At 55.8% G+C, this 13,541-nt stretch overlaps 1 protein-coding gene and 1 long non-coding RNA gene across 2 annotated transcripts; one reads left to right on the forward strand and one right to left on the reverse strand.

The window, feature by feature from the left end:
• Positions 1-3,634: 3,634 nt before the first annotated feature.
• LOC113204538 (uncharacterized) lies at positions 3,635-4,184 on the reverse strand. Its single transcript, XR_008010853.1, has 3 exons — positions 4,105-4,184; positions 3,842-3,989; positions 3,635-3,757 (listed from the first exon to the last, which is right to left on the reverse strand). It is a non-coding gene; the product is annotated as an uncharacterized LOC113204538 (long non-coding RNA).
• Positions 4,185-7,416: 3,232 nt separating this feature from the next.
• On the forward strand, positions 7,417-8,015 carry LOC113204519 (cuticle protein 38-like). The gene is made up of 2 exons (XM_026419716.2): positions 7,417-7,499; positions 7,590-8,015. Exons 1-2 carry the CDS (start codon positions 7,488-7,490, stop codon positions 7,932-7,934), a joined length of 357 nt encoding a protein of 118 aa, XP_026275501.1. The 5' UTR covers positions 7,417-7,487; the 3' UTR covers positions 7,935-8,015.
• The last annotated feature ends 5,526 nt before the right edge of the window (positions 8,016-13,541 follow it).

The raw sequence follows: 13,541 nt of genomic DNA on the forward strand, positions 1-13,541 counted from the left end.
CGCCCCGCGCGCCCGCCTGCCCCTCGGCCCGACCTCCCCCCCCTCCCCGTCCAGTGCATGCGCAGCGTCATGGCCACCCCCGCACACCCACCCCAGCAGTCATAAACACCCACTGATCGTTCCCTGATGAGCACGCTCATACACAGGCCCTCCCCCTACATCCCCTTCCCTCATAACGGTCACAAATTCGCATCGCTCCCCCCACCAGCCCCCTTTCTCGCTCTCACTCTCTCCCTTTCTAGTGAAAGAAAAGCTAGGTCTTTGGCACCTTTTAAACGTGATGAGGCTGAAATCATCTGACTCCGCTGTGTGATAAATCAATAAGACGTCATGCAATTTTCCAAGAAAAGCATGCTCAGCACAGACGTCCATGGCAAGTACACTGGAAAAACAAAGGTGCGATATCCTACCTTTCCAGGGGTGCTAAACCGTTTTTTGAGTTCTAAAGTGTGTATATTCAGATTTTCCCATATATTTTCTGAATAAGCAAACCGATCACATTTTGGGGTACATTGTCGCATTCCTCACAAAACTCCGCGTCCAGCTAGACTCCGTGTGATAGGGTTCTGATAAGCAGTCAGCAAATAAAAAGCAAGTCAAAAAATACAAACACATTCTATCAATTTATGTCATTTTTGAACAGAACCCCATCACACGTAGGCTCGTTCGAAGCGAAATTTTGTGTAGATTACGAAAATAGATCTAAGAATCCAATTTTATTGCAGAGGAACGAAATATTTCAAAAAAACATAAACTGTAATGCCTTTATCTTTGAGCCTTTAATAGGTAGGTCCCACCTTTGTTTTACCAGTGTATAAGTACTTTAGACATCTAGCGTGTAAACCGATGAATACTTTAATAAGCATTCAGCTCAGAAATCATACGAACTCCTGCACTTAGAACACCGTGATCACCTTGCTTGCATAAATTTTGGCATATCTCTGTTGAATGAAAACAAAAATTGCATTCTTTTAGAGAAGACCAAAGATTGGCAGTCGCGAAAAGGAGGCCGGAAATTGACAAAATTTGTGTGTGGCATCTATCGTCTGTCGTCTCATGCATTGAAATGTGTGTAACAGTAACAATGTCATCCCCATAAAATCGTGTTTCTTAAAGAATAAAAAAGGGTACACAGTCGTCATCAGTTGTTTACACAAGAAATCATACAGGCTGTCATATACAGAAACAAAATTGCGAGTAGGAAATAGGGGGGCTTCAAGCAAGTGTGTACGCATGTGTAGTTGAAAGGGGGGGGGGGGGGCACGTGCCACTACGGCCCCACACCCTGATAAACCAGGTGGGCAACCAACTTTGCAGTTGTGTACTTGCATGCAGGGCTGTTAACGCTAATTTAACGATTAACGCCGTTAATTAACGCCGTTAACGTTAGTTAACGAGTAACGTTAGCGCGTTACAGTTACGCCGAAGCATTAACGTTATCGCGCTACGTTACTTTTGTGGTTAGCGGCATAACGCCGTTAACGTTAACGCTTTTCTGCGGGAGGGCGTACAAATGAGCCATTTTGCACGGATATGTCCATGCGACACTATTGAATTTTGTCGCCTTTAGAAGGCATTGTTGTTTTCTGCTCGTCCGGCTCGCACTCCGCAGCTCCCTCAGCTACGATAGTCAGATTAACGATGACGGCGTTATCAGTTAACGTTAACGGGTTAACGGCGTTAACAGTTAAAGTAAACGTTATCGTCAGCGCGTTACATGTGTCAAAACGTATTAACGATAACGCGTTACGTTAATTTGGTTCGTTATCGCTTTAACGTTAGCGCGCTAACATTTCAAATTAACGTTAACAGCCCTGCTTGCATGTATTCAACCTAACAGTTGAACACATGTGTAGTGTCGCTCTTTAGAACATTCCGTACAAAATGTGCGTCTCATAGAAGGAAGTGGTCAACAGAGGAGTTGCACACTTTCATGAAATTTCATACAATAATTGCAATTGTATCCATATGGGATTTACTCTGACTGAGCGCTCTTTAGTCTGAACTTCGTCACGCTCGTCATAGAATTTAACAGCCTCCACATCTTTAATGCAATATAATCCCCACAAACATCGTTGGTCTTCCCGACGAAAGGGTAGGGATCATAAGTTTTTTCCCCCCAAGCCCAAGTGTTTTATTTTCGTTGCGAGAGCAGTTTAAGGCGGCTGGAAGTCTTCCTCGTCCAGTTACTCGCTCCTTACGACCGTTTACTTTACTCTTCTCCATCCCTGCCCTTCCTCGTCTACTTGCTCGCTTACCTTTTCCCACCCTGTTCCGCTCTTTTTCTTGCTTAGTCGTTCTCCTCCCGTATTCCTCCTCCTCCTCGTTTGCTCGCTCGTCAGCTCTCTCTGTCTCTCTCTCTCTCCCTTGCCACCTTTTTGTGCCGCCTTCTCTTTTTTCCGAGTTTGTCATGAGGCTGAGGGCGGTACGCCCGCAGAGCGGCGCGGAGCCGACCGAGGCAGCACAAGCTGAAACAGCAACCGTCGTGTTTACGGACGAGCTCTTAATTGCTTCCACGGCGCGAGGTATTTTAACCGCTTTAGAAAATGTCGCGGGATAATAAGGGAAGCAGGGGGGGAGGGGGTGTTCACTGCAACGTAGGATTTGGATCTGGTGCGAGGCAAGCGGGTCCGGCGTGGCCGGGTGCGGTGGGGCGGCTTTGCTGGAGAGCAGAGTACCGCCAGCTTCTCTTTTTAAAAAATGCATTTGGGAAAAACAGCCTTCTTTAAAGCGAAAATGGACTATTTATAGTCAGTTACGTAGTGGTTGGTCAGTTGGTCAGACAATATGTGGCCTCAATGTGGGTTACTGTTCCATTGACGGATTGAATTGGCTATCTAAAAGATGTGTGTGTGTGTGGCCAAAAGAGCCCTGCGAAACAGAAGGGACACGCTCAATCCCTCAATCCTCTGAGTTAGCTTGTCTTGCACAAATGACAAATTCCTTCCCTGGCTATAGGTACACAGCTACAATTTCAGACCATACGTTACTGTCCCAATTATACACAATTTACAAAAAGGCACCTTGTCAACAGCAACAGCAAGGGAGGAAAAGAGTTTTTAATACCGGTCATTTTAAAATAGTGAAAAAGTCCAGTATTTGAGGGTGGAGAAGAGGGGTTTGGTACCACTTTCCCGACCACATCTAGATGCATTTTAGCGTTTGCTTTCAACCCCTTTCGGCTGTTGTTTCATGATTCAATGTTGAAGCCCTATATACACCAATCCTGCTTCAACCCATCCAAACGTCCGTAATAATATTTCGACGTGTTTAGTTCTGGCTCCTCTGTGAGAGAAACAATTTGTGAATCTCCCTTTTTGCACCCTGGTCGTACAGAGCCGCTCACCCCTTTACTCCGGGCTTGCAGTGCTGGAGTCTAGACTGCCGCCTCAGCGCGCTCTGCCGGTGGGCCACCACTAGAGCCGTCGCTACTCCGCGCTGTCTCTGCCAGCGAGGAGTAGCGCTAGGACTCTACCCCGCATTCACCAGCGCGGGGTATCACCACTTCCACCACCAAGAAAGGTTACTACCCCACGTCGTGAGTTACATTCATTTTTAAGGAGATTATTGAAAAACCATTAACAGCCAAGTTAAGGTACTGATAACAAACACAAGACTGTATGGGGATGTTTAATGTTAGCAGTAGATCGAGATCAGCCGGCACGCCTCCCGTTCAGCAGAAGCCTGCACAGGACCCACTCCGGCCGCTTGGCTACGAACGAGCGGCTCACCTGCAGCCAGAGGGCTACTTGCTGGCCTGCAAGAAGTTAGTACATACCTACTCGCAAGCATTTTGCAGTGATTCACAGTTCTAGTGGTGTTACTTCAACCCAGCTCTTACAGTAGACAGTAACGCAAGCGAGAAGAAAGGCGAGACCAGCCCCCCAGTCGAGGGTGTTTCTGGCCAGGCAGATGACGTCCGGTCCCTGCCGCAGGAGCAGTCCCTGCGCAGTGAACAGCAGCCATGGCAGATGCAGCAGCGGTTTATCCTGCTGGCACAACAAACGATAACATTTGAAAAACTGTCGTCTCATACGAACGTGAATAGTACCTTTCTTATTATAGGAATGACAGGGAGACGTGCTAAAATAAGTACAATCTTACGAAATGGTATGCAGCGCGCTGGCCGACCGTCGACAGGATGGCCGACACCGCGTGCACCGAGTACAGCGTCAACCGCAGACCTAGACCCAAACGAGACATTCCTTTAGCTTGAGTTTCGTTTACGAAGTAGAAGCTAGAACCCCAGAAGGACTACCGAATGTTTCTTTACACGCGGCGTTAACCACCTGCAGGCCGTTTACCTACTTAAATCACAGTTATCATATGGCGCCTTAGGGATCGTCCACAAAGTACGTCCGTTTTCCTCGGATTGAGTCGGGCAATGAACGTGAGCTCGGCGCCTGCGAGGCTCAGAGTAGGCCACCCCGCAATACACGCGAGCGTCGCCGGCAAGATGTTGCCTACCTACAAGGCGCTATGTCGGGTCGCATCTACTCTACCGCGCGAGTAGAGGTCTTTTGAGACCTACGGTAACTAAGTGAAGTGAAGTGAAGTTCGTAACGGCGAGTGACAGAATGACGGCTGACACAAAGGGTAAGGGGAATAGGTAAGCCCACCCGCACTTCACCGAAGTGCGTGCAAAGAAAAGAAACATTCGATATAGCGAAAATCCCAAAAGTTTTTTCACAGTGCGGTGGTAAAGTATGTGAAGAAAACCAGAAAACCAACAGTGAAGAGGGAACGAGAGAGGACATTGATTAGTGAGAGCAGTATTTGATAAATAAGGTTTTTAAGGTTTGCACAACGTACTCCTGTCACCCGGGCCGCCACCAGCGGAGTCCTCCCGCACGGCCTGCACGGCCTCCACCGCCGTCCAGCTCAGTGCGGCTGCGAGCTGGTAAGGAAGGAGAGGAACAGGGCGTAGCAGGTAATCAGGCGGGGGAGGGTGCGCGGTGCAAGTAAGTACTTGACAGCTGGGCTAGGTCTAGGTCGCACCAGTGACGCTCCAGCCTGGAGCAGTGGATCGAGGACGCTGAGCAGCCGCCAGACTGGAACACACATAGCGCTAGCGATAAATAACTCGCGGGGCAGGTCCACAGACTGGGCCATAGGAAAGAATAGGACCCAGTCGGCGACAAACTAACTGTTGTTCAAACAATGGAACATTGCCAGAAACAGGCTACAAACTTCAATGAGACCGAATTACATTTTCAGCAACGGCAATAAGCCCGTTGCAAACAATGTCAAATTTAAAAACCAGGCAAACTATGAGAGTACTGTCAGTTTAGTGATGAACTCGGCTGCAAAAATGCTCTTTTATACGTACAAGCAGTTTGGTTTTGATTTTCAAGTTCGCTACATCTGTAGTGTGCTCCTCAAATTTACCGTTGCGGACCTCACCTACCTTATCTTTACAGTGTGCATGTGCTTACCGGTGCCACTGACCCCGGGGCTACAGTCGATCGCCATGCCTCCGTCTCCAACAATCAGGCGCAACCCACGCAACCCCTTTTTGTTGAGGGATCAGCAGGTCGGCGGGGTCCGGGCCGGGGGTCTCTTGTCCCTCCTTGCCGCTCTTTGCCTCTCTCTGCCCTGCCCGCCTCATAGCCTTCGTTCAAGTTCAAGACCATATACGAGACCCATTGTGACGTCCTGCCGCGTGACGTCATCACCTGGTTCCTCTGACGTCACCTGTTACCAAATACCGATGGGCGGTGGTTATCGGCTCAACAACCCGATCAGAACGGAGTCGCGGAGTCGCCCCTCCCCCCTCCCTCCCGTCCCTCTCTTCTCATTGCAAGGCCGTCCGCCCGGACCGGGATCATTCCCCCCCTCCCCTTCCCCCGCCTCCTTCCCCCTCTGCCGTGCAGTCCTGCTCAACCTGATTGAGTTTGGCGCGTGGAGCTGTGCGAGCGGCCGGCGCGCCAAAATAACTCTCCAGCGAAAATATCCTGCCTCCGTGATACACACTATTTCTCTCTCTCTTCCTTTGGTATCAGCACACTGCACCACAATTTCGCTGCCTGGACCAGAGACTAGAGCTCCGTTACTTATTACTTAAGTTCCTTAAACGTAGTGAATGTTATTTTCGGCGTTTAAGTGTGTCCATCATCCAGAAATAATTTGAATCATATTATTTGTTATTTCAAAACTGTATCTAGAACGTGTTTTGTTACACTGACTCATACGGGGCCAGGGGGCGCCGGGGGGTTAGTCTATACCGCGTTGCAGTTGTGCGCGGCGGGTTTGCCTATCCATCCACGAGAGACGCCGTGGGAGTAGGCAACTTGCCCACACCCCTGCACCGCGGCACAGTATCTCCACAGGCGCGCATGGCAGTCGGTTGCCCCATTCGTCAACGTCGCACCAGATCTGGGGCAAGCAATGTAAGGGCCGCAGCTCTTCGCACGGTATAACCTGCGTAGGGTGGCCGTTCCGGGGCTAGGTTTAGTCCCAACCAGTTAGGGCAGCCCCCGCCTGTTTGGCTAAGCCCTTTGTGGCGCTGCTCTGTGCGGCCCGCGTCAGGGCGGGCCCGGGCCCGGCCGCTGCTGTATTCACTGGATTTACGTTCCTCCCCACGCCCCGCCCGGCCCCGCCACGCCCCGCCACGCCCCGCCAGGCTGGTCGCTTCGCTGAGCCGTTCAATCCGGGCAGCAGCCACGGTAATTTACGGCCCCTACGTTTGGCTCTATCGAGCCCGAGGATGGCAGCGGCCACGCCGCCGGGCCCCGCGCCGCCCGGCCCCGCGGCTTGTCTAGCGGTCCGGTCGCGAACCAAGCAAAGTGGCCGTTGAGCCGCCTTGTTATTGAGCCGCCGGTCGGCGACACTCCCCGGGCCGGGCCGGGCTGGGCAGGGCCGGACGTGACCCGATCAGGGGCAGATGGGGAGGGCGGGGTGTCGCGCTGCCAATGCCAAGGCTCCGCGGGCCTCGGCCGCGGGCCAGCAGGGTTCGACCACCTCGCACCACCGCGCCCTGTCCCGCCCGGCCTAGCCCGCGCGCCCTGACTCCCGCCCCGCCGACACGGACCGGCGCGCGCGACGCGCACGCTCCCATGCGGGCCGAGCCGAGCAGCGCGGCGGCGGCGGGCGCGGACGAACCCCAATGCTGCACAGCAGCGTCCACTTTATAGTCAAAATAATAATAGCGTTTTTACGGCGCAGCGGTGAAACATGAAACTTCTCATCTTCTCCTCACTCACACAGGCTCGCCGATTTATACCATCAGGAGGTTTAGAGTGGGGAAGGGGGGAGTGTGCGTAGGGAGAGGATGCGGAGCCGGGCGTGGTCCTCCTCTTCTGCCGTCGTCAGTACTTTTCGTTTTGTGGCGCGGTGAGGCGGGGTGGGGGGCGGGGCGCGGCTGGGCGTGCCGTGGCGAAGAGGACCGAACGCGCCGGACCACCGCCTCTTCCGCGTCGGGAGTATAAAAGGGGGCGACGGGTCCGAAGGGGTACTCGTCGTCTACCGGCACTCACCACAGCACTACCATGCAGGTCCTGGTGAGTACTCCACCCCGCCCAGGCCCCGCACCACCCGGATCTCCTTTGTTCAGTGACACTCACGCCCGTCGTCTCTCCCTCTCTCTCTAGATCGCCCTCGCCGCCGTCCTGGCTGTCGCCGTCGCCGCCCCCGCCCCCGGGCTCCTGGCTGGCGCTCCCCTGCTCTCCAAAGTGCAGTACGCCCCCGCCGAGGTGTCCGTCGTCCGTCAGCCCCATGTGGTGACCGAGACCGAGCACGTCTACCGCCAGGTCCCCGTGCCCGTCAAGACCGTCGCCTACACCGCTCCCCAGGTGCACCTCCAGACTGACGTGATCCACGCCGCTCCCGCCGTCGCCTACTCCGCCCCCGCCGTCGCCTACTCCGCCCCCCTTGCCTACTCTGCCCACGGTGCCATCGCCGCCCCCGTGGCATACAGCTCCCCCTACATCCTCTGAGCAGTGGGTCTCCGTCGCACTTCTCACACCCATCATCCTACACATCTATAATTGGTCATGAATAAAACCATACCCTCGTAACCTTATCGTTGTATCCATCGCCCCGACCCCCGACCCTCGGCGAGGGACTCCTCAACATTTACACGGTATTCGTTTTTTTTTATTTTTACGATTCGTAAAAAAATGACTCTCCGTGCACGAAGCAATTTTACATTTCTACTCATAAATTAATGCAACTCAAATACTTTTTGTGTCAAATTTTCTTACATTCTTCGAAATAAGCCATTGCGCAGGTATATGCTCTGTGTGCATTATTGACGAAGTTGACATTGGTGAAAACAACTAATGAAAGACGCGACAACTGTACAGCGAATTAAGAAAAGTAGGAGAGCTATTGAACATTGGTATCCCATACCGTTGACCCCGGTTGGCCCGCGGCGATACTCCGCGCCACCTGGCCTCCACGGCGATACTCCATCTTGCGGTAGACTCTTGTCGCAATGAGTATCGGCCTGGGTGTCGTGTACGTGTAAGTGCTAAAGCGAAAGCAGAGTTGTTTTAATGGAAGAATTTTATTGTTCGCCAGAGCCTTTGGCGCGTGATGAACTATTTTAGCTTCTCGACGGCAGGCTGGTGCCGGGATCGGTCTGGCTCCGTGATATATGCAGCTGAGTCCGGCCAACTCGGCAGAATCCTAAGGCACAGAAAACATAATATGCAATGACCGGAGACAATAAACAATGGAATAGCCCGGCCAACAAACTTAGGCAATGAAAACGTTTTCAATAATGTCTTTTTTACGGGAAGTGCCACCGACTCCCTTAAGTTTTCATACACCGAATCGCAGGGTGGGTTTTGCCGTCACTAAATATTTAAATACTAACTGGAATGCGGCGTTGACCCAAACAAAACATGCCGACAACTCTACTCTGCAACTGCAACAACATTTTTCACCTGCTCATGCTCCCTTGGCCAGGGACCCGAGCAGCTTCCCGCCCGCCCTGTGGCACCTGCTCCTTTGTGTCATGACACATAATAAAGTGGCCTCTAAAATTTCAGACATGCAAATACTTAGTTTGGTAATTTTTAAGATAGTGTGTATTCTGGTAAGAAAATGTTTGAAAATCTTGAATTAACGTACAAACCGCATTAAAGTTCCAAGGCAGTAGGCAACTGGGCTGCACAACTAAACTAGGTGGATGTACACCATCATGACTCGCCTAACATGCTTCACGTCGTATACCGTGTTCACGCTTCAAATAAATAAATTTGACGCCCCCTGCTTCATAAAAATGAGACACCTTGCGGTTTATACTGCGACACAACTAGGGGAGAGCTTTTCTTATGGGAGCTCTTCTTAACTACGTACTACCTCGCCAGGTACACCGCAGCAACGCACCTCGCTCAGAAAATCTCGCTCTTAGTTATGTGTGTTCCTCTCCTGCCTTTGCCATGCGCATCCGCGCCCTGCTGGCACACGACACGGCGTCCAGCACACGCACAGTGCTCACCTCTGAAATCACGAGAACGCTCTCGGCAGCCGTCCCTTTCGACCTCGTCCTGCACGCACTGCTGGCGCCGGAGCCTGACTTTGCCTGCCAGGGATCGCAGTTGCTTCCGCAGGCTCCCGCAGCGCTACTCTCGCCGCACTACACCCCCGCCCGCTTCCGTTGATTGCATCGAGCTGTGTATTACTCGCTTGGCCAATCGCCCCCCTTCCCTTCCCCTCCTCTCTCCTTCTCCCTCGCCCACCCCAAGGGATACTCTTGGGATGGGCGGACAGCCACCCATCCGATACACTCCTTGAAGGCTGGCCGCGCCGAGATAGCGCGCAGCGGGCGTGGCGCGGCGTGGCGTGGCGCGGCGTCGCGATGCCCAGCCTGGCTGCCGCCTAAGGTTTTTCTCTCCGCAAGGCAAAAGATTACAAGCCCTTTGCCATTTTCCCGTTCCCCAATGAGTTGGCCACTCCGGGGGGCGTGGCGGGGGAGGGGGAGCAGGGGGCGTCGTCGGTGCGGCAGCGCGCAGAACAGATGAATAATACATGAATACAGCGGGGGGAGGGGGAGGGGCAAAAGCCGCGGCGCGCGCTTTAAGCGTCTCCGCGTATTAAGAACATTAATTTGTTTTATGGAAGTTTGAGTCTAAGGAGGTCAGCCTGTTGTGCTTGTTTTAAGGGTGTCATTATGTCCCTCAGCGCGCCGCGGCTGACTTCGGCAGGCGCGCTCGGGGAGGGGGTGAGGGGGGCGCAGGGCCGGAGCAGCTGACAACGCCTGCCAACCTGCGCGGCGCCCCCGGCCGTAACTAGGCCCATCAACGACGTGAACGCCGACGCTAATCTGAAAGTTATGCCCGCGCGGGCCGGGCCACTCACCCGCGGCTATAGGGCGGCGCCCCGCGGCCCTGCCCTGCGGTACAGTCCGCCCGCCACAGCACGGCCGCGTGCTCTTCTTGCTCTCCGAGCGGCTTGTACACATGTCGTCGCGGCCCAGTGCCCATCCCGGCTATCCCCATTCCGGCACGTGCCGCGGGGAGCGGCGGGGCGCGGGGCGCGGGGCGCGCGGCTCGCGGACCCTCCCGCACCCTCTGCTGCCGCGTCACGGCGCCACCCACACCCCCTCAGTAAATTACGGTCTGGCCATAATTTGGGATAATCCCTGGCGGCAGCCTTTCCATAAACTGCTCCTCGCGCCGCGGCGGCGCCTCCGAGGCGTTGAGCCCGCGGGACCAGCGGTGGCCACGCACCGGCTAGCGGCCGAGGCGGGGGCACACGGGGACACCCAGGAGGAGGAGGAGGAGGAGGGCGTCCAGGTCACGGGCCGGCACGAGGTCAGGGGTCACCTCCAGCTGTTTGGTGGAGACACCTGAGCGACGGCTTGGAAAAGGGGGGGGGGGCACCGTGCGCGAGACATGAGCCACATTCTTTCCGTTGCCAGAACTTACCTGTCATAAACAGCACAAAGAGACGAAGATAATGCCAGGAGAGAGCGAGAGAGGAGAGAGAGAGCGAGCAAAAGAGAGAGAAAGAGAGGGAGGGAGAGAGAGAGAGAGAGCGATGAGCCAAAGGGTGGGGGGGGGGGGAGGACGTTCGTTGTCGCTCCCGGCCAGGGTCCCCATTCAAATGTCTGACACGCAAAGGCGTCCGGGCGAGGCGGAGGGGGGGGGGGAAGTTCAGTGGCAGGACCCCCCGGCTCATTTAAGGCATTCATGGAGCCGACTCGGTCGCATATAACAGACTCATTAGCGCCCCGCCCTATGGCGTCGCCCTCTCTCTCGCCCAATCGACATTTTATGATATTGTCAAGCGACCCCGGCGCGGCCGCCGCCGCCCCTCCCCCGCGGCCCGCCGCACCGCCGCGCGTCCCCGTGGGGCTTTTGTCATTCTGAGTGAGGAAACGCTCAGACGGCGCCGCCACTCACGGCGCTCGCGGAGGGTGGGAGGGGAGCCGCCCCCGCGTGTCGACGGCCTCGCCAAACGGGCCGCCACAGCGCCCCCACGCCCGCGAGGGAGGCTCCAGGTTGACCCTTTGCAGGATCTGAACAACATGCGGAGTTCAATACGGACGTGTCCCCGATAACGGGTCGCCGTCGCCGCCGCCACCCACGCCTCGCCCGCCCCGCATCAAATAGCTGCGGAGGGGAGGACGACCCCGCGAGCTGTAAACGATATAGCATCGCCCGCCGCGCCCTCGCCGCGGAGTGAGTCAGACCATCTCCCCCGGCCCTGCCCGGCCCTGCCCGGCCCTGCCCGGCCCTGCCCGGCCGCGAGTGCCGCGGCTCCCCAGAGAGGGCCCCGCCCACTGCGTCATCATGCTTTACGGCCGGGCCCTGCGCGCGGCCACAGCCAGCCGGCCCGGCCGGCCCGGCCGGCACAGCGCGCGGCAAAATGTTTTTGAATTGTTAATCGTGTTAAGACGGTGACAAGGCGCGGGCGCGCGGCGGGACTTATGGAAATGCTCCGAAAAGAGGGCGGAATGGCCCAAAGGAGGTGGCGGGGAGAGCGCTGCAGCAGCAGCAGCGGCAAGGGGGCGGCGGCGGCCGTGTTAAAAAGCGAGGAGGCGAAAATGTTGAAAAGTTTATTAAGTCGGGGCGCGGGGGCTGCCGCCGTCGATGCTGTGCGTGCAGGGCCTGCACTGCAGGGCCTCTGATGGAGCCGCGCTGTCTGTCGCCGGCCCGGCCGCCTCCCGCTTCCGTTGACCTGCCCACGCGATGCGACGCCCTTGATCTCCCCCATTGCCAACACATCGTCGGCCCGTTAGCCTCATCGGGCCTCGTGGCGCTTTGGCAGGGCCGGCAGGGCGCGGCGCGGTGCGGGGGAGCGAGGCTCAGTAGCTTTTTATCGCGCTCCTCCAACTCGGCCCGGTCCTGGTCCTCCCCATTCCATCCGATGCGCCATCGACGTGGGGAGGAGGAGGTTGGGGAAGGAGCGCGAGGCTTGCGAGGCGGAGGGGGTAAAGGGCTCCGGGTCCCATTATTCGGATGCGGCCGCAGCCCCATGCGGAATGGGATGGAGCCATTCGAGGCACAAACTGGGCTTCAGGAATCTGAACGGAGAGCGTAAATGCCATTAATTGATTCGCCATGAGCGGCGGGGCCTAGAGGCGAAAGCCGCACGCAGGCTTGCTTCGCCCCAACACACGCGCGAAAGCACAAGCTATATAGCTGGTCGGGCGCGGCCTGCTGCGTTTCCCCGTGTATCACATCCACCTGCATCCGGTCGGAGCGCCGGCGAGTGCATGTTCTTTTCAATAAAAATCGAGCGCCGAGTTACACGATGGACTGCTGGGACTTCAATCACATTTTAAATATACCCACATTGGGAAATTATTTTCCATCCAGAAGAGATGAGAGGCGAGTGCACACATGAGAGAGTTTCTCACACGAACGAAGAAGTCTTTTTCCTTGTTTTTCTTGTCCGTAGCGTTCCTTTCATCCGTTTCGAGGTCCGGTGCCGGGCGTTGCTCCCTCTTCCGTCCTCGCACGGCGGGTACGGGGTGGCATCTTAGCTCAGTTACGCGCGAACGTTCGCGCTGCGCGCGGGTCTGCGGGCCGGGGTGGAATCGGGTGGGGTGGGCGCCGAACGCCCGGCTCCGCCCGCCTCTGCTTTCGGGGGATACGATATTCTTGGGGCGCGGAAGAAAACAATCCGGTTGTCACATTGCTGTGCGCGAGCTGTTGCCTCTCGAACGAAAACTTCTTTCACTACAGCGGGCGGGGGAGGGGGCGCAGGCGCCACTGTTCAGTTAATTACTTTGCGAGATTTTCGCAGCGCCGGGCTCATGATTTTTATGGCGCAGGAATCGTTTCGGTAATTTATTTCTTAGCAGCAGCGATCGCAGCTGACAGTCCTCGCGCATTTGCGCCCAGCTCTTAGGAGGCGGACCAAGCGTTCGGGCTACGAGAGGTTGGAGGGGGGGGGGCGAGTGCGACTTCGACGCAATCAACGCGCGCCTGCAGGCGCCTGCTGCTGACCGCCTTTCGACCTTCTGCGGTCAAAGCCAGAAAAACGTGATACCGTCCCGAGTCACGCCATCTGTGGGGCGCCCGTCGTCCCCGACCGCTCATGTCACACATGACAAACAGCTTCATGTGTATCTGGCCCGCGAGAGA

The sequence above is a fragment of the Frankliniella occidentalis genome, unplaced genomic scaffold (assembly GCF_000697945.3).
Source record: "Frankliniella occidentalis isolate FOCC.00 unplaced genomic scaffold, Focc_3.1 Scaffold21, whole genome shotgun sequence".
Classification (NCBI taxonomy): Eukaryota; Metazoa; Arthropoda; class Insecta; order Thysanoptera; family Thripidae; genus Frankliniella; species Frankliniella occidentalis.